The sequence below is a fragment of the Eutrigla gurnardus genome (assembly GCF_963514095.1).
Source record: "Eutrigla gurnardus genome assembly, chromosome: 20".
In the NCBI taxonomy this organism is placed as follows: domain Eukaryota; kingdom Metazoa; phylum Chordata; class Actinopteri; order Perciformes; family Triglidae; genus Eutrigla; species Eutrigla gurnardus.
This window is the reverse complement of record NC_139931.1, coordinates 15,715,084-15,741,395: the sequence shown is the minus strand read 5'-3', so window position 1 is coordinate 15,741,395 and position 26,312 is coordinate 15,715,084. Positions and strand designations below refer to the sequence as shown.

At 44.1% G+C, this 26,312-nt stretch overlaps 1 protein-coding gene across 2 annotated transcripts in view; it reads left to right on the top strand.

The window, feature by feature from the left end:
- Positions 1-25,247, top strand: part of ntn1b (netrin 1b) — a 39,672-nt gene extending 14,425 nt beyond the window's left edge. For both annotated transcript variants that reach the window (XM_084036816.1, XM_084036817.1), the window contains 5 exons: positions 8,574-8,762; positions 13,046-13,195; positions 15,102-15,155; positions 17,360-17,434; positions 22,825-25,247. In XM_084036816.1, the coding sequence (XP_083892942.1) occupies positions 8,574-8,762; positions 13,046-13,195; positions 15,102-15,155; positions 17,360-17,434; positions 22,825-23,144 (788 nt within the window). In that variant the 3' untranslated portion in view covers positions 23,145-25,247. The remainder of the gene's footprint in view (positions 1-8,573; positions 8,763-13,045; positions 13,196-15,101; positions 15,156-17,359; positions 17,435-22,824) is intronic.
- The last annotated feature ends 1,065 nt before the right edge of the window (positions 25,248-26,312 follow it).

Genomic DNA, 26,312 nt, shown 5'->3' with positions numbered 1-26,312 from the left:
AGCAGGCGTGCGGAACTGCTGACGCAGTTGCGTGTCTGTTTATGCACACACACACACACACACACACACACATATACACACACCAACTAAAGAGGAAGTATTCCCCAGTCGACGCCCCGAGCTCCTGCCAACCAGCGACAGCAGGATGTTCCTCCACCAATCCGTCAGCTTTATGCTTTAATTGGACATTTTAAGTCCAGTCTCGTTTCCTCCAGTCGCTCAGGAAGCAGACCACATACATGATAAAGTGACTCCATTCGAGATTTGGCTGAATGTTACATTTAGACCGTTGGTGTCGGGGGATCAGAGAGAGACCCTGACATCTGATGAGAAGCTAAATTAAAACACTAAACACTAAAATCCATGCTCTGATCCCCCTCTTCCTTGTTTCCCTTTGTCCCGTTTGCTGCTATTTCTTCCCATTTTAATGGCCCTGCTGCTTTAATTGGCAAGTTTGGAGTATACAAAGACAAGACAAATGGGTGATAGAAAACGGGTGACATGCAACAAAGATCCCAGGCGAGATTGTTGCAATTACACGGCATACGTTCCAGCGAACCGAACCAGCAGCACGCCCACTCCCGCCTCCCCTGGACCGCTCCCAACCCCGCAGACAAGGGGATAAATGGGCTGAGATATGCTGGCCATTATGCATTATTATTCATAAGAGAGGGCGTGTTGTCGTTGGCACCACGCAGCGGCGGCTGCGTACAAAGGAGAGCGAACAACTCTGGTCATTACCGGCTGCACAATTACAACATGTTGTGAGCAAATGTCAGCTCTCTTTTCTGGTTTGTAAACCGGGCCGTGGTTCAGACCGGTCTGGGCTCACACGCTGCACCGGGGATGTGCCATGTTTCACAACACTTCCTGCAAAATGCAGTGGAAGCCATCTAATATACAGGGCAGTATAATTCTAAGAGCAGTTATATATTACAGTAAGTATGCAGATCAACGTGGCGTCACTCAAGCCTGTCAGAGAGAACTACTGTTGAGATAGATGGTCACCGCCAGCAGCTCATTACTTTGACCCACACGCATTATTACCGACTGATCTTGAATTACATTGTTAATGGCGCGTTGCATGAGCTGATGTCACATTTCATTACCTAATGACATGCGGGGCCCCGCGGCGCTGCTCCGGCCAGCCTGACTTGGGTGGCTGTTTATGTTGAGGCGGTGCATTCCGCCGCTCGCCGGGCAACCAAACGGTTTACGAGCGGTCGCCCTCACAAAAGCACGGGGCGGGCTGATTGCTCAGCTAATTGATCTCCACCAGAGATCACAGAGCTGCGCTCGTAAAGAATGGGAACGCCCCCCCCTAGCGCATGACATCACCCCGCGCTGCATGGCGAGACGAGGGAGAGACTTATTCCCACACTGAGGGAGGCAGTCTGCAGGGGGAGGAGAGAGAGTCACATGGAAAGCACCTATTCACGCTCACACACACTCGCTCACACACACACGCCACTATTAATCAACAGTTAGAGCTGGTGGCGTTAAAAACAACCTTATTAGTGAAATAAAATCACATACACATGAGCTGCACAATCCTTTGTAATGCAGCATAAATACAGATTGATCAAAATTCCGGCTATAATTAATATGCACCGAGAAATTCCTGAGAGGTCAGAGGTCAAACTTATCTACAGAAGCTCCCATGGAGCTGATAGGTATTTAGTGTCTTTCTCAAGGACTCGAGACCTGAACTCAGATTGTCTAGCTTAAGGGGTCTCACTAAATAGCAGAGCACCTTCAGCCCAGGGTGCATCTGTTGTTCTCTGTGTGGAGAATGTTTTCCCCCCCGGTTACATCGTCGTTTAAAGTGTGATTGCTATCTGGATGATGTTCAGAGAGAATGTTTCACATCCACACTCTTTCTGGTGAAAAGGCTTGAGTGAAGATCCGGGAAAGATCGTGGTTTCTTTGCATGAATTAGTCATTTCTTTGATAAACAACTAGAAGCTGATCTCAGGCTAAAACCGGAAAACGGAGACCAGCAGATATTTTGAGGAACGTGCTCAGACCCGGCTGAAGAAGAAGAGCAAGATGGCTTCAGATAGCCTTTCATCTCGGGGGGATAACTCAATTCATTAGATCAGCTTTTACCTTTTCATCCCTCATCGGGTCTCGGGGCACAAAGTGCACTCTTGTGTGGTTGGGAAGCTCCTCGGAGGTGAAAGGTGAGCTGAGTGACGGGTCGTTATGTTTCTGTGTGTGCCGTTACGGGAGCGGAGCAGGCACAACTCCCCACAGGGAAGAGAGGTGTTGCAGCCTAAGTGGCCATGATGGCCTCATTACATTGATAGCATCTGTCCTTATATCTGTCCATACAACCAGGCAGCTGCTGCTAAACGGCTCTGTTAGCCTTTGCCCTTGATATCAATTCTGAAGTGGACGGTGGTGATGGTTGTTCGTGTCACCTAAAGGCGTCTCAAAGAATGTTTGGAAGTTCCGGGGTTAGTGCGTGTTGCATCTGGTCGGTTTCTAGACAAAGAATGTGGAAATAGGTCCAGGTTGATAAAACTGCTCACGGCAGACTTGGCATGGCATCACGCTGGTCAGAAACTAGACGGGGTGCAAGTCTGGACTCCCATTACTGGCAGCCATATTTGGTTTGTTTTAATATTTGGTGATTTGGTCAGCGGTGGAGCCTGGAGACGAACAAATATGAAATTTTCAATATGAATCCCAATAATACATTTAGTCACAAAACAAATTTATTCAGCACGGATTTCTTTTTGTGAAAACAAATGATCTCAAATGAAATGATCAGAAATCAAAAGGTCTTGTCCTCAGTAATCTATGAACTCTTATTGGCCAGACTGTAGCAGCTGATGTTCGTGATTACCTCCAACTAGAAAAAAAAAAGGAATAATTTATTTTCTAGAGGCACAACGGAAGAGATATATCGATGGAATGACAAGAAATCAAGCTCTGGCACCGGTCCTGTTCAGACAGGTGCAGTAAAGTGAACCCAGGATTCTCATTTCCAAACATCCTCCTGCCTCCGACATGTGCAGTTAAAACCACGTCACACCCACTCAAATGTTCCAGCTCTGTTTCTCCTTTTTAAACTTGATTAAAGAAGGTCTTTAAGTCATTCTCACATTCTCACGTTGCTGCTTTATTTGTGGAAGTGACACCAAGGTGACGGGGTTGCTGTAGCTGAAGCGGTCCTCGAGAGGTCACTTGGTAAATCTGCGTGAGATACAAATCTCAATATAACAGCTCCAGCTGTTTTGTGTCATTGTTTACATTGTGCCTGCAGTGAGATTCATCAAAAGCAGTCGGGAGAGTTGTTGGGAAAAGATTCATCATCTGGAGAGCTTGTTGCGGAAGTCCTTTGTTGTCATCCTCGCGCTCATCAAAATCACAGCTGCTGCAGTGATGTGTGATCGAAATATTTATTGTGGGAAACGGGCATCTGGTGGAAGTGGGCCTGGAAGCAGCTGAGGGTGACGGATCGCGCTGCTCGCTTTTTTATGTTTGTGCATTACCGAGTCGAACGTGCTCCATCAGAGGAAGGCCACGGACGCTGTGTGACAGAAACACGTGTTTGTTTGAGCTTCGGTTTCAACACAGATGACTCTCAGTGCACCCTCTAATAGCTGTGGCAGCTGATTCGCTATAAAACTTTATTCATGACTGATTTATTGAACCTTTAAAGCAGGAAACCGTTTAAGATTTACTCCCAGGCTTCCAGGAATATCGTGATATATTTGTGCTATCTATTTTTATGGGATATTTTGTGAACAGTGATGTCCTAATAATCCCACAGAGGAAGTTCTTCCAGAGAATAAAACAACCACTCACTTAATCATCGCCTGATCAGCAAGCAAAAGGTTTAGCCATGACGTCATCAAAGTGGTAAAACTCCTGACTATAACTATATATTATATTAGTACATACTGTATATCTACTACTGAGTACCTATATCAGGACAAATATGTACATACAAGTAAATAAACACTATATTTTAGACTAACCCTAACCCTTTAGAATCTAGGAAATGTATTACCTTAAAAAAGTTATATAACTATATAAATATAACTATTCATCTGAAGGTTTAAGTTTTACTTTGAATAAACATTAATTTACATTTTGTAGCATTTACTTGAAGTTTGAACTTAAATGGAATGAACTTCTTTCTTCTTATTTAACTAAATAAACTGAACAGTTGTGTTTGCACCCAGTAGAATTTAGGAGACAGATTGCCAATAATAAAGTAAAAAAAAAGGATGATTAGTGCAGGATTCCTTTTTAATTTGAATTTAATGCCATTCTGAACATCTTAAACCAAGGCAAACAAAACAGAAAATCCACTTTTGAGACTTATAAAATTATCTTTAAAGAGTCCAACTATAGAGGCATATAGCTTGAGCTCATCATCATCATCATCATCATCATCATCATCATCAAACCTTACAGTATGATACCAATATAAACATTTTTTAATATGCATTTTTATTATTATTAAAATATTATTGTATTATATTTTATTTTTATGGTGATAAAATTCGGCAACGTGCGTGAGTCAAAACTTATAGTTAGCAGCTGTAATGATGAAACTTTTAGGTGCTTAGATTGACAATGTGGGAGAACACTTCATTATTACAGTGCTAGATATGCCGGCATCTAAAATCACGAAACATCCAATATTCATACTGTTCTGTGCGAGCTGTAATCTAAAACATGAGGGTTTTTTAAACAGCAAAATAAAAGATGCGTATCCACTTCATGGATATTAACAAACTCTTCTGACACTTCTGCAGCATCACCCACTTATACAGTTCAGATGTTATGCAAGCGTTGTGTAATCTCCATATGCTTTGAGGTGGGACTTCAGAATGGAGTATATTTGATCTTCAACAGCATGTGTGTGTGAGATCTCAGTGAGGCGTGTAGCATAGCACGCTAAAAAAACTCAACATGCACCCTCAAAGAAACACGTGAAGCTGCTCACGACGAGGACATTTTCTCCGTTGATGTGCGTGTGTCCGTGAAGCATCCAACCACTAAACCAACTGTTGTCATGAAAATATGGCTCTGTAATCCGTTAAGGCCCCAGTGTTGTGTTTTCCTGGGATCGCGGGCCCTGATGAACCCTGTTTGATCTGGCACACGTCATCGGCTCGCGGTGTGAGTGACGGGACGGGATTACACACAGCGAGAGAGTAATTGGTCCTGAATAAACAACAATTGTGCTGGAATTCCATCTGTCTCCTCGTGCCTCTTCAGTCCGTAGGGTTAACATCATCGGTAAATATCGGAGTTCTAATAACCAGATTTCCATCAGAGCTCATCATGTACAGACGTGTGATTGTTTCTGCAGTGCGCTCTCCTCTGCAGACGGAGCGAAAAACCGCCTCCGCCGAGCTGTGGGATGCGTTATTTCCATCCAATATGCACACCCACCACGAGCGCTTCCTTCACTAAGCCTGATAGATGGCACTTGAACATAAATAGATTGGAATAGCATCGCTCTAAGTGGGCCCTTGAAACCAAATGAAAGCGGACCCAGAAAAGACACGTTGCTACTCCGGGTAGTCCAGAGCAAAATCAGTCAGCAGCTGATTTAAATAACCGTCCCTTCATAAAACCCACTTTATATTCAGAATTTCAATTTGGTTTAGAAACTTCCCGAACATGACTCTATTACACATAATGTGTGTGAAGTGTTTAGGAAAAAAAACTTTTTGGAACGGCATGCGTCAATTAATGAACACAGAAGCTGCAATACCCCGTGTGGCCACTACAACAATATCGTGTCTCGGCAGAGCTCGGTTCTTGAGGGCTCGAAAAACTGAACCAACCTAAACACTGACTTCTCAATTACATGCAACAGTATGTGCTTGAAAGTGGAGCTGGAGCATCAAGAGGATCCAGCTTCTGTATGTGATGTAACAGAAACAGGAAATAATTGGATTTTCTGTCACTTTAATGGCGTATATTCTTAATTAGGTGAACAATATAACCTCAAAGGCATTTCTTGTTTTAGTTCCACCATCAAACGAAAACTTCTTTTCAACACAAACTGTAGAAAAGAAGAGCAGGATGGTGTACCTGTACCCCGACCCTTCCACACTACATGACTCATTTATCAGGTAAACGTGCGACAGATGCTGCGAGGGGGCATTTGGAGCCTGTTGCTCTAAACGTGGCTTATCGGCGCTCAAGCTGTTGTCCCTGCTGGACGACCACTGCAGCGGCAGCGTGAGCAGAGCGGGGATGTGTGGATGAGATAGCACAGCGCTCATTAGAAGGGCCCGGGGACAGCTGCGCAGATAGCCGCTTATTAATCTCATCTCACGCTCTCACACGCACACACACAAACACACACACACACACACACACACACACACACACACACACACACACACACACACACACACACACACACACACACACACACACACACACACACACACACACACACACACACACACACACAAGAAACTTAATTTGTTACTTTTGAGAGCGACCGGCTTCCAAAGAGACAAATTCAAATCAATTTATGCCACAGACTTCATTTATTTACCTGGGCTGGTTTGAAACACAATAAAAAGAGACCAATTATTATGTACAACCCGCTTTAGGGGGCTCTGGCTGCTTTTTAAGAAGTAATTGTGTTCTTTGAAGTGCCGGCTGCAGCGTTATAATAAACACATCTGTGTCTGAATATTTCGGAAGATGAAAGTACGGCACCAGCATCGGCCTCTCTGCAGCACCCAAAATAAGAGCATTCCATTTCCTATTGATGAAAAATAGCCCTCACACTTCCCTTAAGTGGAGATAACATCTGGGATAAGAACGCGCTAAAGAGTAAGAGGGAAAGGGAGGAGGGTGTGTGTGTGTGTGTGTGAGCTCTTCAAAGCTTGGTGTAGTGTGTGTTGGTTCAGCCCTGTGGGTAGATAAGCTTGTGACAGCTGCCAAACACCTCTGTATGTGTGTGTGTGTGTGTGTGTGTGTGTGTGTGTGTGTGTGTGTGTGTGTGTGTGTGTCTGGGCCCCCCATTCAGAAGGAGTGTTTCTGAATCCCAACCACCTGCCAGCTCTGGTCCCTGATGGCAGGTGTGGGTTGGTTTGTGCGTGATCCAGACCACTGATGAACGTGGAGCATATGTGACGGTCTTATCGCCGGCATCTCCCTGTAATAACATTTAAGACGGGCACATTGACGGAGAGCTTACCGAAATGTGAGGGAGAGCAAGGGCTGCCCGTACGTGCCTGATTCAGATTAATAGAAAGGGAAAGAAAGTGAACATCACTAACGCTGGGACAACAATAGAGAATATGGAGCCCAGCAGTGTTTCATATTTTGAAAATAAGTAATTATGAAACAACAAATCACTGATATGTTTTCTTAAGTTCATTTTTATTTCATTATAGTTGTTTTATTTCAAAATGGGCTTTCTTCAAAATTCAGCTTTCATCTCATAAATGTTTCTGTATTTATTGCTAAATAATGAGCTCCCAATCGAGCCTCCTTAGTCAGCTATAGGGAGGCTGAATTAAGGGGGAGGTGCAGGCTGGTTACTGTGTACTGGGGAGCAGCTTGTTGGTTTATTCATCATTACCTTCACATGCTCTGCTGTAGCTAACAGGAGCTAACGGCTACAGTTCCTAGCAGGCGTTGAGCTGAAAGAGGAAGTGAGAGGAGCGATGACGACACCGCGGTCATGAAAAGTGAAGGAAATGTTCTTTAAAACGTCTATGATTACATACAAAATTACTTATTTGGTAAACGGACATGATGAAATAACAAACAGCAACTTTTGGGTTCTATATTTTACACAGTTCATTCACGTGATTATTTTATTTTTTATGTCATTCATTCATTCATTAATGGTTCCATGAAAGAGGAGTGAAATCGTGGCAGTGCATCAGCGCATGAGGAAACGTGGAGCTTTTGAGTTAATATTAACGAGCCAAAATAGCAATGACAATAAATCAGCAGGCTCTCAGATGTGTGGGAGAGCGGAAGAAAGTTTTCCTGCCTGACATCACCGGGGTTCAGGGGTTAAATTCACAAGCAGGTGGCCAAGCGAAGGAGAGGCTGGACCGGGACCTTTCTTTTAGAGGCTCCATTATTCTGGAGCCAGACCGAAGCAGGCCAGGCCATCTGCTACAATAACCTGTTGTCTAAAAATTACAAGACTTTTGTGATGTAAAATGAATTTTCTCTGGCTTTGCACCACAATGGCGAATAGGCAGGTCCGCAAACACAACGCTGAGTTCATTGCTGTCAAATAACAAGCTCGTATTTCTAAAATGTCAGCTTTTCAGGAGCTAAGAAAAACAGCAGGGCTTTGCAGCGCGATGACACTGCATTTGGATTCATGACTTGAAGAGTTTGGAGTTTCCCAACTGACAGGGGACTACGTAACCATGCAACCGGAGTGAAAACACCAAAAATCATCAAAAGTGGAGTTACATGGTTTTAAATGTGTCACATGGGATTGCTTCAATTGGAGCACGGACATATTATTTCACTTTGAGGCATTATGAAAAGCTGGTCTGCAAAATGTCAGGACAGAATTTCTCAGAGTCTCTCTCTCTCCCTCTACCCAGCATGCCACTGCAACCTGCACGCCCGCCGCTGTCGTTTCAACATGGAGCTGTACAAGCTGTCGGGCCGGAGGAGCGGCGGCGTCTGTCTCAACTGCCGCCACAACACGGCTGGACGCCACTGCCATTACTGCAAGGAGGGTTACTACCGGGACATGACCAAGTCCATCTCTCACCGGAGGGCTTGCAAAGGTAACATCGACTGTGCACTCGTGTATTTTAAATACTTTTGGGTGTGTAACCTAGTGGATGAAGCAGACGTTGAGCTGTTGTTACTCTGCTGTTGGACGAGCAGCAGGGAGGAAAAAAAAGATCCCATAAAAAGTGGAGGCTTTGGGTTCACGACATGCTGAAGAAATAAAAAGTTCATCATAATTAAAAACCACTAATATCACCCTTTCGTCTGCATTTTCCCATCGTCGGTTCCGACCACATCTTACGGCATCAAAACAGGAAGGAATTGGTGAGGTAGTAAATCTGGCCTCTTGCTCAATTTGATTGGCTGCCTGAGCGTCTCACAATGATTGTCCCCCTTACTGTATAGAAAGTAGTTCAGATAAACTTCACTTTTGACAAATTAACTAAATGGTGCAGATAATACTTCAAGATACACTGAGGAACTTTAATATTATGTTGCCTTTAGCGGTAGTGTTTCCAAGCACCAGAGTCCCTTTAGAAAACCTCTTATTTTACTGCAGCAGGGTCTGACGGTCTGCCCCTTGCAGTCCTGGTTCTACTTCCCCAGTAGCCCCTTCCCTCCAGTGAGTCCAGCAGTACAGCCTGGGTGCCAGTCTAGCCGGACCTGGTGGTCTCTGGTGGGTTGGGTGCTGCTGGGAGCATTAAGAATAACTAATAGCCGATCTTCTCACTGATGGTCGCTTTTACTTGTTCAAGTCATTGAGAGGCATCAATATTAAATATATGATGTTTCATAATTTGTTAAAAGTACCTTTAAGTAGGACTTTGAATGCAGGACTTTTACTCATAACATCATAGGTATATACTTTTACTTTAAAATAATCTGTGTACTTCTTCCACCGCCATGTGTCACACCTCAGGTATTAAAGGAATTCTTTAAAAAGGTCGTGGAGAAAGCGCCCACCTGTCTCGGCGTCAGTGAAGTGACCCATGCAGCTCCCGAGCTGTTTGGGGTCCTCTGTGGATCCCTGACAAGACACACATAAACAAACAGAACCGAGGTGTGAGCTGATCCACTGAGCAGAGCAGTGGAAACAACTCGCTAATCGTCCTTCTCCCCCATTCATACTTACAACACATAGGCACAGAAAAACAACACACACAGGTGTGAGCACATACGTCAGTTTGAGACCAAGCGGCCGAGGATTAATGCGAGGAGTGACAAAAGCCCGGTTCCTTCTGTCTCGCAGCACCTCTGGGAGTAAAGACAAGCTCCGAGGCCCTGAGCAAACAACCCGCTGTCACTCAGTCACTCTGGCTGTACACTAACCAGCAAAACAGCCTACAGATGCACACAATACTTGTTCACATCTATGCCTGTCTCTGACTATGTGGCTGCCTGTGTTGTGCAGGCAAACAAGGATGTTAATGTGACCTGCTGTTGTTGGACTAAAAGTCTGTTTTTATATGAGGGAAAACTTTTTAAACACTATTGGATGTCATTGTGCTTTTCTTGCCACATACTAATAACAAATGACTTTGAGCAGTCTTGAGCAACATCCACTGCTGAGCTGCAACTGTCTGGTGAAAGGGTCTCCGGATGGATCCCTGTCCTCCGGCGGCGCGGCGCGGCGCGGCGCCCCCCCCCCCCCCCACCCTTCCTACACCGCCAGCTATTTAAACACAGCAACGCAACATTTCTGACTGCATGCCACAACCAAAGTGTTTTCAGAGTTGGGTATTTCATATCAGAGAGGGTCTCAAACAGAGCGCTGGGATCGATTTGCTGCACGCCGTAGTGGTGTGGTGGACTTGACAGATCGTCTGTGGCGCTTAAATAAAAAGAAAAGATAAATGCTTCTTTGCTGCGTGGTTTCCCCAGCCAGCCTCAACATTTTCACAAGCTATTTTTGGGGCGTAGTAAGGATCAGGGGGGGAGCTGGGAGCAGGTTAGTGTAACAGAGGTTCTCACTTTGCCTAATGATGTAGGAACATCCATACATCTCTGCACACACTTTCCAAACAGCTGGATCAGTAACATGGATATGCCCCTCTCCCCATCCTTTTATATATGCAGCTCGGTGCTCTGGGATCAAACCTAAACAGCCTGATTGCTGCCTTTCTCCACCGGTGACAAAAACAGGGTGATGTGACATCAGTTAGAAACCACTATATTTATTGTTCAAATCAGCCAACCATCCCACTCTGCTGTTGTTGGACAGGAAATACAGCGCTGCGCCAACACAGCCAGGAGGAAGTCTGCTTTCATTCCCCCTGTTCCTTAACCCCCTCGCCAACACTCCACAAATGTCCTCTTAACCATTTGCGTAATAGTTGGAGGTTTAGCTTGAAAAAGAAATGGCTCTGCACCTACATCTCCAGTGGCAGCATGGAATGCCTCATGCTTTATTTCCCAGATTAACAACTTCACCCCTCATCAAGTGCAGTGTAAACATGGCTCTTGGAGAACGTCGGTGCACGCCCACCCCCCCGCCCCTAACAGTTTGTTTTTTCTCCCCCCGTCCCCTCGTACGTTTGGCAGCCTTTAACTAGCCACAGCGAGTCCACAGAGATGAAGCCGGTGCATGGTTCACTGCACCGCACTCTGCCGAAGCCCTCAGCAACCATTCAGCTGAAATCAATTAATCTGTCCAGCACCCCCTGTGAAGGCAGCGAGGCTGTGGTTTTGCATTCGGGGACTTTGGAGATTAAAAGTTGCACAAAATACAGTCAGTCTTCCTGACATAAGACAAAATAGCATTCTGGTATTTAACTGACTTATAACCATTATTCAGTGCATCACATTTAATGTAAACATTTTACAGTAGTTTGACTTTCTTTGAAAATTGAACCCAGATGTGTAGAATTCACCTACTAGCTCATCTTTATTTTATGTTTAATACAATTTTAAAGTGACAAAATGACATTTCTTTTACAGGAGGTTATGTGCCAGACCATTTATTCCTTCTAAAGTTTTCAGTTCAGTTACAATATAAATCTGGGAGTGACATCAATCTCCTCATCTAACTCTCTTACCGAATAACCACATTAATCAAAATGTCAACTAAAGCTTTGAAGTCAAGCTGAAACGAAAAAGGCCTTTCTAACCCTTTCTGAACACATTCCTGGGCATATTGTGCACCTAGTTAACAATATATGCTTCATATTTTTTTTAATCAACATTTTTTTTTCCTGGAAAAAAAAATGACACATCAGCTAGTACCAACCAATAATATCTGCAACTTCTGCACAGCGCTAGAGAAGGTCGTAGTTAATCTTTGTTCACTGATCAGTAGCGACCTTGATGGTAGAAACAGTTGGACTGACTGAAATCTTCACTAAGCGTTCATTTGTTTATTGTAAACTGCGTCATGTGATGATCATTTTATTGCATTTGTAGATTCCATTTAACAGCCCTGCCTCATTTTTATGTAAGAAACATGCTTGTGTTGAATTCTCAGAGGAAATTAACTGCAGGGCTAATAGAGAGGCTGGGCTTCCACTTCAAACACTGGCTTTATGGTAAATGTTTGGCAGAGCATGCACACAACACACACACACACACACACACACACACACACACACACACACACACACACACACACACACACACACACACACACAATTTCACAACTAATTTCTCACATTTAAACGTGCGATCCTCCCAACTAACAGCTTAAACAGACTTTGAAGTGCGTTCCACCCGTCCATTAATGGGAAACATTATTCAAGCAGTATTTGCGAGGAACTCTTTGCCAAAAAGCTCAACATTGGAAACTCGATCTGAAGAGCACACAGTCCGTCCGAACGCGACGGCCACGAAGCCTCAAGAAGCTCAAAGACGCATCCGCCCCCTTTGAACGCGCACGCCACATAAACATGCACTTCACGTTACACACAGTAGACCGAGGCCGTGCGGCGAGGGTGAAAAACTATAATTAATCAAGTTATTTACTGTTCTGCGTGCCTTTCAGAGCAGACCTAATGAAGAATCCCATGGTCATTATGGGTGGAGGGAAGCAGTGTAATTTGATTGAGGTTTTATGCTGGTGCAGGGCCCAGTTCCCCATCTGTGATGGTCTGGAAGGAAAACACAGCCCGCTCTAAAGTGAATGATTTCTCACTAGGTTTTCGCGTGATGACTTTTTATTGTATAGAACATGTAGAGTCAGCAGAGGGCGGGGCAGAGACATACTGTAGCCATTTGAAAGCCGATATGTTTTGTAAGGGCACTGGTTTTGTAAACCACCCATGTTTTCATTTTTCAAAGTTGTTTACTCGGTACACTCTAGCATGATGTTCTTATGCTTTTTTTCTCCTTCTCTTCCCCTCTATAGCATGTGATTGCCATCCCGTTGGAGCAGCAGGCAAGACGTGTAACCAGACAACAGGTCAATGCCCCTGCAAGGACGGGGTGACAGGAATCACCTGCAACCGCTGTGCCAAGGGCTACCAGCAGAGCCGCTCCCCCATCGCCCCCTGCATCAGTAAGAAGCTACCTTTCACCTTCACACACGAGGGCCGGATCCAAGTTAATCCCAGTGAACAACCTCTTATGTGGCACCGAGCAACAACTCAATGAGGGATACTTTACAGATGATCGTTAACCGGCAGATCTATCAATCTGTAATAATAAGCCGTTAGTAAGAACACGTTTTGGGTTGCCAAGTTGTGAAAGAAAAAACCCTCTGGCTAGCTAATACTTTGCCTCATTATGCATCAAACTGATGCAAATACATTCATTAGAGGCTGAATGAAAAAGGAGAAAATCATGACACTTTATTTGTGATCGCCTTCCAAAAACACATCAGGTCTGCATTAAGAAATGTTTGTTTTGCAAGTAAAAAGGTTCTAATGCGTCATCAAGATGATCTGTTTAAAAAGCAGCAAAGATATACAATGGTCAGATTATTATTGATTTATAAAGCATTAATGCATTAACCATTTCTAAACTCTTTGCAAAACATAACATTCAGCTACGTCTCATCACTAAAACGTTATGCAAAAGTGATTTAAAAGTGGTACAGAAAAATCTATCTACTGCTTATGTCTCAGTCTATATGAAATATGTGGTTCTGGAAACTTGATGACCGTCCTCAAATGTGACATGAATTATGAAGTGATTATATTCAAATCATCCACAGTTCATTTGAATATGTTCACTTTCAATTGCTTGTGTCAGGTAAGAAATGACAACTTGGAGAAAGCTGCTGGTTGCATGGCAACGAAGTGGCCACGGCAAGTGTTGTGGGAATCACATTCAAAATTCAAAAATAGTAGGGACTCCATACAAATTAATCGATCGCAAATTATTTTCAATTGCTGATGTGACCAAATCCTACAGTCCTAGCCGTGATGCCTCGACTCCATCAGCCATAGAAAACCCTCAGGGAACCTCAGGACAGGACCTGAAAAGGACATGACATGCTTGTTATGCATGAATTCATGGCTTGCGCTCATCTCGTGTTATTTCTAAGATATTTTGGATAGATATTTGGCTGTTTAAACCAGAGCCTGAATAAACAGACCGGCAGAGGTTGCCTAACATGGCCTTGTGTGTGCCTTCTCCACCGCTAACGGTCTGTCTCACAATAAATCCCCAGAACGAGTCCAAGGGAATGATGGCTGATATGTTTATTGGCTGTATCTGCTGCCTGCAGATTCCAGGCCCTCGGCAATAAACGCCAACGCCTCACAGAAACAGAGATGGGTCGCTAGTAGCGGCTTTAGCTAGGAGCATCAAGTAGCTGGCTGCCGTGGTCAGATAAGATAACGGTGATGTCTGGTGGGACCAACAACGGTCCACTATGTTGACATGCCTGATAGTGTCGTGTGGGGAAATTGGACATGGTCTCTGTGGACTTGTTAAGCCAGAATCCACAGCTATAAATTAAACCTGTGAACCTGCTGGAATAGGATTTATTTCATTATGTGGGGGAAGTAACAAATGTGGTGTAAAAGTTGGAAGAAATGAAGAATATATTTGGTTTCATGGATATTTTTTTTGATGTCTTTTGGTTTTAATAGAATGATATTACATTTTTTGTGTTATCTAGCTCCCCGCCAGCTCCGACTTTAACAAGACCGACGACCTTGGCTTTCGGCACCTACAGCATACCACAATCAGGAGGGAGTGGAACATTATAATAGGAAACTCAGTCTTGTTGTACATTTTTCACCACATCTGTGTGTCAGAATCAGCCGTCGTTAACGAGACATCGCTATAAATCCATCCCCGAGTACGATTCATACATGCTCTGAGGTTTTTCACATTATTCTCTTAGGAGAAGAACCAGGAAATTGAGCTACATATATTTCCCCGGCACGTAAATTTGATTCTGTAAGCACTGATATGTGATCACATTGTAAAATCTATTCCTCTCTTCGTCACAGAGATCCCAGTTGCCTCTCCGACAGCAACTTACACCAGCTACGAGGAGCCGTCAGGTGAGACACATTTTACAACAACAAATCTACAGAAACAACTCTGGATTCAAATCTTATTTTTTTACCTTCGGTACCTGCACTATTTAGGAGTCTTGCTCTTTTAGTGCGTTTCCTGTTATTATTGTGCAATTTATTTTTAGTCGCTGTGCAACTAACCTAAGGTAACTGCTCCTTTCACACATAATTACGTGTGCATTTCTAGCACATGCATGTTTTTTCCATCCATCCACAGTCTCAACTAAAACACACGTCAGTGAGGTCTGAGCGCCGCTGATGTAAACTCCAGATATTTTGCCAGCGTGCCCTGTGGCCTCATTGCCTGTATTCCCAGCCTGCCCAGCAGCCTCCCCGGGGTTTCAACCCTAATCTGATTACACGCTTCATTTGCACCAGTTTGTATTTCAATCAAGGCTGGCTGCCCGACCCCATTGTTCATGTGCTCTGACAAGTGTCTCCATGTTGGACAGCTGACACTAGACGATGTGCAACCAAAAATATTTGGCTGGCCCGCTTTCGTGTGATTTCTGTGTCCGTCTTTAAGTGGCTAACGAGGACAGCTATTTATAAATGTAGCTAGCAGGCTGTAAACATGTTACCTCAGCTGTTAATAGGCATTTATTTAATGCATTTTTAACCATGATACAGGTTTGGTTGAATAGGCTGAGTCACTTCTGATCATCAATCAGTGTCTGATGAGAGTGGCGCCACTGACTGCATTCAGCTTTGTTGTGAGTCCCACTTCCTACTATAGTGACTGGCGAGGCTGTGTGGAGTTTGGAGTCCTGTCAGAAAACTCCACACACAGACACCACCCTCCAAATTAGGAGCAGTGAGGTCCCCAGGGACCCCGCAGAATGAACGTGGCACCGCCGCGCAGACACACAAAGGGGGCGTTTGTCCTCGCAGCGGGAGATCGGGCCTTAATGAGAGCCGTGGGTGTAATGGCCCACTGCAGCGGTTGCGCTAAGGGGCTAATGGCCAACGTCAGCTATCAAAGGGAGGTATGATAAAGGCCCCCAGGGGCCAGCGCAAGATAAAGAGGCCCCCCGCCCTCCGCACTTCATTTACATGGAAATCAGGCATGCTCGATATGGACTCGTCAAATTCATTTACTTTGGGATTTCCTCTTTTCTTATTTCTCCCGCCACCCAAGGCATTCCACCAGAAATGCTTTCTCTACATACAGGAATTCGATCCTCATCCCACGTCCCGAACCGCTCTTTTTTTTTTTTTGGAGAGGGGAGGAGAGGGGCGTTTTTTTCTTCCTCAATCATTACCCAGGCAACCTCATTCACACAGAGTATAATGGGGAAGAAAGGGGAAGACTGGACAGAGGGCTGGAAGAAATAATGAAGTTTGTCCATATTCAGGCAAGCTGAAAGGTCCCCCCAGTCTCTCAACTGCCCCCTCCTTTCTCTTCAGGCTGCCCAGCCCAGCTTTCCCACCCCCCCTCCCCAAAAAAAAGAGCGCAAGGCTTATTGCTCAGGGAGAGGCGGAGTGGGAGGGGGGGGAGGCTGCAACACTCAGAGATGATCTGGTTCCAATTTGTGTCAGTGTGGAAAGTGGAGCGAACAAATGATTTCAATTTTCAGTTTGGCCTCTGGTCCCACCACCAGCTCCCTCATTACAAAAGGTACCTGGCGTGGTGACAGAGCGACAGCAGCGGCCATCGATAACGGCCCTTTGGCAGGTACAGGTACACATGCACTGGAGGACAAGGGACACACATTAATCATAAGTCTGTGAGCTCCTTGCTCCGGGGGGCCACGGAGCATTTAGCCTCGACCAGCGGTCGGGTATTCACTCTCTCGCCTCATGTGGCTTAGATGCTGCTGTGGGTCCCGGCTAATTTTTGGTAGGTCACAAGCTAATTTCCCCCTGTGACCTTCTTTTGTGTGTGGGGTGACCTCTGAGTTCACACAGTGCATGCCAGGACACTGACAAGGGAGCAGGCTGGAGTGCAAAAGCTGGGAGGAGTATAGTAAGAGTGTGTTGACAGACACAGGAGGATCTGTGTAAGCTGTAGCCCGCTTCACAGTGGCACTTTGAAGGCATCTTGAGACCCTGGGGGCACAAATAGTGTGACGCAAGGGGGCCGCATGTAAAGTCCGTCCAGCTGGAGTCTGGCCTGATGATGCTGAGACACATTTCCCTCGTTAAAGGAAGCGTTTAATGACATTTTCCCTTTCACCTCCTCTCTCCAGATTGTGAATCTCACTGCAAAGCTTCCAAGGGAAAGATGAAGATCACCATGAAGAAGTACTGCAAAAAAGACTACGGTGAGTGAGTCCAATATGCAGGAATGTGCGCTGCCAGACGTCAGCCAGCAGTCGGGAGGTCAGACGTCTCAATTAATCAGAGCACGAGCAAAGCCAATCCACACACTGGTGTTGTTCTGTTTCTGTGATGGCTTACTTACACAGTCTGGAGCAAACTGACATGTTCATCTGGAAGCACATCTCCTTTCTGGTTGTCCACTTCCACGCACACGAAGTGGACAATCCCCACCCATGAGAACTGAGGTTTTCAAAAAAGAATAAAGTTGGATCATTTTGAAGTCTGGACAGGGAAAAACTGAGCTTTGACTGCAGGAGATTGCAGGTAGCACTCCATCAAATCCTTATTAAATGCTTTTACAGTATGACGTTAGAAAGACAAGCCAGTCCAAACAGCCAGATTGTGTGAAACACGGATCACAGGGAAGGACTGAGGCAACAGTACAGAGCTTCGGGGGTGCTGACAGTTGGATCTTGTTACCTTTGGACAAAGCGAGGTAGTTTACCCCCCTTTATGCTAAGCTAAGCTAATTGACAACTACAAAGTTACCGTACAGAGACGAGAGTCGCATCACATTGTTTCAAATGTTGACGACTCCTTGAATGCAGATGAGAATGTGTAAATACTGCTAAAACGTAAGAAGGACGGACCACACAAGCGTGGTGGAAACGCTTCGTCCAACTCGAGTCGGCCCGAGGCGTTTGGCAAACTTTGACATGTTTTACAGCAAATCCCAAACTGATGAGAAGCCAAAACACACAATCACGTCATGTTGTCAATGAATCCACAGAACGAGCAGCTGAAACACATCTAAGAGAGCCACGTAATTAAACATCATACCACACGGTATAACATAATAGATGAGAAAACAATGGTACCGCCAAAATAAAGCAAACACAACTGCGTCTCACAAAGCAACTAGGAAGAAGGAGATTTGATGTCTTGATGAAACTGATATTTATACTTCAAAACAGACAGCACAACAAAGAGGAGCATACTTATTCCATCATATAACGAGGCGAAGTCAGGGAAAAATATGTGCAGCTGAAACACATTTTTTGATCCTGTGTAGATTGTGGCATGAATGACATATGTTTATCTAAACTATTAATTCACAAATAAAGAAAGTGACAGTTTATCTGTTGAAGTATAAAGGCAAAGTACATTTTTCACCGAGTTATTCGTGCAAGTTTGACATCACATGAAAAAATGTGCTTTGCGTTTGTTGTGAACGCACCTTTAGACTGTCAAAATTCATAATTAGAAAGAAAAAATGTCACATTAGCAGCAGAATACTTTTTACCCCCATTCCACTCGCTCTTCTTTAACTCACAGCAAATGATCCACTGCTTACTTTGGATTTTCTGCACCATTAATCATCACAATATAATATTTTATCTGTTACTGGTGGATGCACATCTGTTTACCACAGGGACATAAAAAATCTTAATTGACTCCAAAATGACACAGGATACAGTCTTGTCTCAGCTTATTAGGACTACTGCATCTAAAACCACAGCAGGAGTGCTTCTTTAAATAAAACCAACGTTTTCCTTAGTTAAAAGGGTTCATCACTATTAGCTCTGCTTGAGCGCTTCCAGTTCCCCTTAATGTTCTTTCAGACATGACTAAGTTGTCTCTCATTCAAAATCACTGCTGAAATTTCATCTTTATGGACTTTAAACACCATCCAACTGAAAACTGGCCAAATATATTTCATTCCCTCTCACAGTTGAGTAGACAGTAATTCAGGCCATTTGTTGCGTTTTGCTAGGAAGCCAAACTCGGCCATTATTCATATTTCCACTGATTTAAATCTTAATCATCGGAGCTGAGACAGGCTCAGCGTCTATAAATCAGTCAGGCTGATTCAAGCAAAGCGGGCGGTTCCTGTTGCTTTTCTCTGAAGTCCCTCTAAAAACGTCTGGAAGCAGATGATCCTGCCTGAGCCGCGCCGAGGCAGCATGGCAGACATCATTGCTTAGCATGCATTCCCTCCGCCTCCGCCTAATTCATTTCTCAGGCCTGTCGCCTCACTTTTGTGGGGCTTCAGCGTCTCTTCTCTGTTCTTCTGGGGGCCACAACCCCCCATGCGTGAGTGGTGGTGCAGGCCCCCGGGGGTCACGGGAAGGGGCCCTCTGTTTAAACACAGTTGTGCGCTCTGCCGGCACCGAGCATTCCTCGGGGCACAAACAGGTGGTAAATTAGGCAGACGGTGACGGATTGCCAGCCCGGCGAGAAAGAAATATGTTTTGTTTATTCAATTTTTGTTTTTCATCACTGCCGTAGCTACGGAGATGGAGGACACAAAGGGATTATATTCTCGCCTGACACCCTCCTCTGCACACACGCACCCTCCCTCTCCCTGCCACCGGCAAGACAATGAATCAAAGCGCCGCGTGTTTACCGACGCTCCGGGATAGTGCTCAAAGGCAGCCCTCCTCCCCCCCCAGCCTCCCTGGTCACCCCTCTGTGCTCACCCAAGGGAAACAGGCCCCTGATCATTCACTCAGCTGATAACCAGAGGGGACAGGGGCCTCAGTGCGCTAATTAAGCGAGCTCTAATTTCATTAGCCCTTGCTTGTTGGTGGCATGCGGTGTCAAGCTGCAGCACACTACCCAAAGAAGATAAACCCAGCTGGAAGTTTGGCAGCTCGGTTGGCGGCCATTGTGCGAGTGCAGGATCATCTCCCACTTATCTCCTCTCTCTCTCTCACTGTCTCACCACCAAACAGTGTCAGTGTGCACCATTTTGTAATAGATTGTTTGACCCTGCGCTCTCGGCCTTCCCTCCAGCGTCTATTTAGCTCAAACCAAGTGGCGGGAGGGTGCGTGCGTGTGGATTTGTGTGTGTTTAGATACATTGCACAGACTGAGAACGCACTTGAGAAAAGAAAGAAAGAAAGAAAAAGAGGCCACCGACACCGACGGAGAGACTGGAGGCTGTATCCGAGTCTCCTCGGCCCCGGAGAGGAGCGCGCCATCCCCGCCGGATTCTCACGCTGCAAAGTTGGATGGCGCTCTGGGAGCAGAACCCGGATAGCTCATGAGGTCGGAGACACATCCCGATTCTCCTGGAACTTTTTTTTTTTCTGTGGCTGGGAAGACAAATAGTGGCCCCTCCTCCCTCCCCCCTCACACACCCTTTATGTGTCTGGATGAAGGAGAGGGCTGCAATGAATGGCAGGGCTGTGAGAGCTCGCTCTACTCAGCCCAACAAACCTTCTTTCTTCTGAAATTGTGTGCAATTTGCTCACACCACGCACTGACACACATACTCAAACACCTCCGGTTCACTTCATTCTTGGCTGTAGTCGGGGGACGACTGATGAACACTGAAAGTGATCATGTTCAGCCAGAAAGGCAAAGAAAACTTAAACATTTGGGATGTGCTATACCTAGAGAATGGAAAACACAGGAATCACAAAAACGTGAAGAGTTAAAGCTATAAATGAGGTAAAGATGGAAGATAAATAAATATATGTAGCATGCAGATCCAACTGATTGTTACAGGTTTTTTCCATCATCTAATCCAAACATCAGATTCGATTAATTCTCACAGTCGTAAGTGAACCCCCACACACTCACTTAAGCGTTAATAGCACATTCCTGGCTAAACCCACGGGGTAAAGCACTTCACTTCAAGCACAGATTAGCTCCATCGCCATAGAGCTGTTTGCCTCTTGTTGCAATCACAGCGACAAAGTAATAGCTGCTCCGTCTGAATCCATGCAGGGGAGCTTTCCTTACTTCCTGGTATGAAAACAGTGTTCCAATAGTTACCAGATTTGGTTTAGCCCGAGGTTGACAATGTTCTCATATTCCAGTTTAACACCTGAAGGACCGATTGTAAAGGATTGGTTTCAGACGTTATATTGTTAGCAGATGTGCAATTTGTAAAAAAAAAAAAAACTAATTGGCCATTTAGTATTGCAATAAAGAACCTAATATCAACGTCTTCCTCCTCAAACTCAACCTGAAGTAAAAGTGTTTCTCCGCCGCTCACATGGAAGTGTGCTTTCACATGTTCTCCGCCACAGAGTGCGATGGCACCTGTCGCTGTAACAGGGAGCATGCTCCGGAGCACAAGGCGAGGTCGGAGGTCAGAGATGAGGGGAGGGACCAGTGACACGCTGCAAAGACAGCAATTTATGGGTCACATTCAAACGGGAGGTTTTATTGGACGTTCATAGAACGTTGTATTACAATGTTGGCATCTGTCTGCTGTTTGGGTTCATGCCAGTGACTCCCAGACTGCTTTTGTCTGGTGTACTCCAAAACTCATTCACTATGTGCATATTTTCACACAGAGAAACGGGATACAATTTTGGTATCGGAAGCGTTCTGGTTTCCGTTTCCAGTCTGAGTAGTACTGACCAATCACATTCGAGCAGGCTTTGGTTGAATGCAGGTAAATAGTGTTTAGAGAGCAAAAGATGTAATCTGGGATATCTTCCGACAATGATTTTGTTTTTTAACAGTTTAGACTGTTTAATCTTATGAACTGGCTCTGAACTGAACCACAGGTGTCATGGCAACTGCAGTGCATGTATATGGTAGCTACTATGAATTTCACTGCGTTGTTGTTTTAAATTGTTAGGTTTTTTTGTTAATTACTGGAGCACTGAATGGCTTATCATAAAATACACACATCAACATTGGAAAAGGAAGTGTGGGGGTTGGATTAAGAGCAGCAGACCTTGAGATGATCACCGTCCAACGGCCGACCACCCAGAAAGACCTGCTGGACCAAACGCCATTGAAAGCAGTCGAGTGCCCCAGGAAGAGAAGGAGGAGAGCTGAGATGGAAGCTAAGCTGACCCAGCCAGGACCTAAGGTTTCTCCACTACCCAGAATGCCCCTGGTTGTCTGGTCGCAGGAACACATGGGACTTCAGGCTAAACCAGCAACAGGAGGTTGGTGACGGTTGCTCTCTTTACAGAGACTCGGCTCCATCTTGGATTCATCCCGGATCAAGTTGTACCTGACAGGTGGACGGCAGGACAGAGGAGAGAGGACAGGATAGAGAACAGGACTCTGACGGGACCAAAGGATGGATGATCAATGATGCTTGAAGAATGTTTTCCTGATGTCGGCTTTTTATTGTTTTCATGCTTGCGATGTTATCTGCCCAGAAAATGGATTTTGTTGCTGTTTACATTCCTTGTTTCGTTTTCTTTGTTGTGTAGCAAATGTGCTACAACTGTATTTCATTGTGCATCCCTTTGTTGTGCAATGACAAGGAATGATCTTTGCTACAGCCCCTTGGTCCTCCGTCGTCAGAACGATACCTGATGGGCTCCAAGATCGTCCCAAGGGGACCAAGTATGACTGGTTGATGATAAGTCCTTGTAGGTGGTTTAACCCCGGCTTCTTTCTTCTCTTCCACCAGCTGTCCAAGTGCACGTTCTGAAAGGAGACAAGGCGGGCGAGTGGTGGAAGTTCACCGTCAACATCATTTCTGTCTACAAACAAGGCGAGCACCGCATCCGCCGCGGGGACCAGCTGCTGTGGGTGCGTGCCAAGGACGTGGCCTGCAAATGCCCCAAGATCAAGCCCGGGAGGAAGTACCTGCTCCTGGGTACAGACGACGACTCCCCCGGGCAGAGCGGTGTGGTGGCGGACAAGGGGAGCCTGCTGATCCCTTGGAAGGACCTGTGGGGCCGCCGGCTGAGGAAGTTCCAACAGCGCGACAAGAGGGGGAAGTGCTAAAAGTTGCTGGAGAGGAGAGTGGGAGATCGAGGGAGAGGTGGAAGCAAAACACCGTCTCCACTGCGGTGAATGCGAGGAAGAGGAGAAAAATAAATAAACTGGAAGAATAAAAAGATAGAAAGACACAGGTGAAAAGTAGGAGAGATGAGGAATGACTGAGTGCTGCTGCTCTGAGTTGGAGCGAAGAGATTAGTGTTTTTTTTTTCTTTTAGGAACTTTTGTGAAGGAGCTCATTCTACAGTTTCTGTCCGTCTTTCAAGGTTTGTTTTGTTGTGTAATTGCAGAGTTTGCACCTAATGTTACAGATATGTCACGCCCTGACTATTTTACCCATGATGCCATTGTTTTTTCAAAAGTCCCTTCATGGAGTTGTTTTTAAAAAAGAGCATCTAATGTATCACCCGTTTGTATTTTAGGAGGATTTATTTCCACTGTGCTATGTAAAGCATTATCTAGTTAAAAGAAGAGACATTTCATGGCATTTAGGGATTTACTTGTGTATGATAACCTGCCAAACTTTGGATAAACTCTTGCAACAGCTAAAAGTGGAAAATAAATTGTGAAATTATTCTGCGGAAATCACAAAACGAGTAGGTGCCCCCCTGCCTGAGCGCTCCCTGCTCATACGCGAGCGTTACCTCAGTGAAACAACTGGTGTTGTGGGAACAAAATGCCATAACCATCCTCTGCTCATTCTCTATAATGATCAGGTTTCACATCACAAGCAAACCTCTGCTCGGCGCTTATCGATATATAGCAACAGTCTGTTGTGGTTGTGACCTCTGCAATGTAAAGTAAACCATACGTGCATACATAGACATTATTATTAGTAGGCGATGCTGTAGCATCAACTAGACGTAGAGTAGACATGTCAACCATGCACTTATTTTTACTAGTCATGTTTTAGAACATATGAGATATGTTCACAAAGAAATCCCATATCGCACCATATGATGCAAAAAAAAAGAACCTCGTCTCCAGATGGACTGATGTTTCTGGTTGACGGTAACAACCCTGTTCAAATGTGTCACAACTACAGGCAACACGTTATTCTTCAGAAATAAAAGGTCAAAATGTAACTTGCAACAGATGAAGTAAAGCATCTCACTTCATTTGAAAAACAAAAAACAAGAACGAAAAAAAGAGAGAATATTGACCTATCAATCAATACTCATACCACTGACACGATGCATGCTCGCTATTTACTGTAGCTGACTGATAGCTAACAATGATTGTTAATTATGTACACATTTAATTTGTATACAGTATTCAATGTTGTGGGAACAATTACCTGTGGAGTGATAAAATATCACAGATGTTTATTGTACAGTGCGTTCAGCACGCCGTGTCAAATGTTCGTCACCTCAGTGTGATTTTTTGGAGGACTGGATTCCGTTGTCAGGACTTGGTACTCGACAGACCGTCTACGTGTTATATAGCTGTATAGTATTACTTTTTAAATTGTTTTTTTTTTGTTAAACATTAACTAGATCTATTTCCATGTGAACTTAACCAGAGTTTGTTTTTTTTAAATACTAGAGGCTTAATAAATGACAGACAATTAAATGAATGTCAGAGAAATGTCTCATGTTTACGTGAGCACCCAGAGGATCACACTATGACTCCCGTTTACACACAAACACATACGCAAGATCACACACAAATACACACAGGTACACCTCAGTACTCTGTGTATCACACTGTTTGTAATTGAAAACGCACTTAGAGCCTCTGCCAACACACCCGTACCGACACATTTAGATTTAGCAGGCGTTTGCAGAAAGTTTTACTCCCTACCAGACTTCTGCTCAACATGAATATTATACCCGAATAATTATCTGCTCATGTTTATACATGGCTTGTAAATGTTGTTTAGCAGTGTCCATTGCAAATGGTTGTGTAATGTCTTGTAATACTAATATATTATGTTTATCACAAATGAATATATTTAATGACACATGAAACAATGTGGCTTTTATGTTTATTTTTTACTTTTTTTTTGCATTGAATTGTAGATGGCTGTAATGAAAAGTATTGATACGTGTTTGGCTATTGAACAGCCCGATAGAACTGAAAATTAATTCATCTGAAATAAAGCTGTGTACAAACAAACTTCTCATCTTTTTAATGTGCAGGATAAGAGATTAGGCTGAGCTCATAGCTAACAGTACAAACACATGCAGCACACAAATCACAGTGTAATTATTTAGTGTATACAAATGTGGTATTAATACAATAGTTATCAGTACAATGTAAGAAGAGGTTATGGGATAAGTGTTTTACAGGACTAACATGGATAAATTACACCTGAAGTATCTTTTTAAATCATTAAATAACTATAAATAATTACAGGGTGTATTCATATTAAAGAGCAAGAAAGTGGGCAAAATATATTTATATTCAAATTGAATTTGCTATGTATCATTTAGTTTAAAATTATGCAATAAAAAAGGTAAACATTTAGTAAACTATTAATAGAAACCTATTAAAATAAAACCCAAAAAGTTGTGCATTTAAAGTGATGAAGCCATGTGATGTGATGTTACATTTATGTTTTAAAAAGCTGATGAAATACACGGGGAACAGAATGTAGTTTTAGAGTTCAATCCGAGATCCATCCAGCAATTAAACCTGATGTCAGAAAGGAATCAGGACGAGCTTTTACGCCCCGTCACATAATCAGATCATTAACAGTTAAGCAGCCAAATTAATATATGGTCACTCATAAACAAAGAATATCATAGCCAGCTATTTATAAATCCTGCAAATGATATGCCAGGTTCCTGTTCTTTTTGGAAAGCATCATGAACTACACGACGGTGATGTGTAATTACCACAATAAAGCTTTGATGTCACAGCATAAATGCAGGATGTAAAATAAAACAGCCTTTTCATGGACCTTTTTATTGTAATTATAGTGTGATTCCAGGGTATGTTAACATTATGATAACATTTTGTTTTTGAGTGCCACACAGTTTGATTTCTTTTCATGACATACAGGAGCTATTGTGTAAGGAAATATAGTCTAAGCCTGCCAGTCCCAGCTTTAAACTAATTATTTATTATTTACCAGGAGATTTAAAGACAACAATTAGTGAAATGTAATTCTTGTTCTAAAACTTGTTACCCCCTTATTCCCTCTCCTTTATGATTGGTCTAATCATTGAA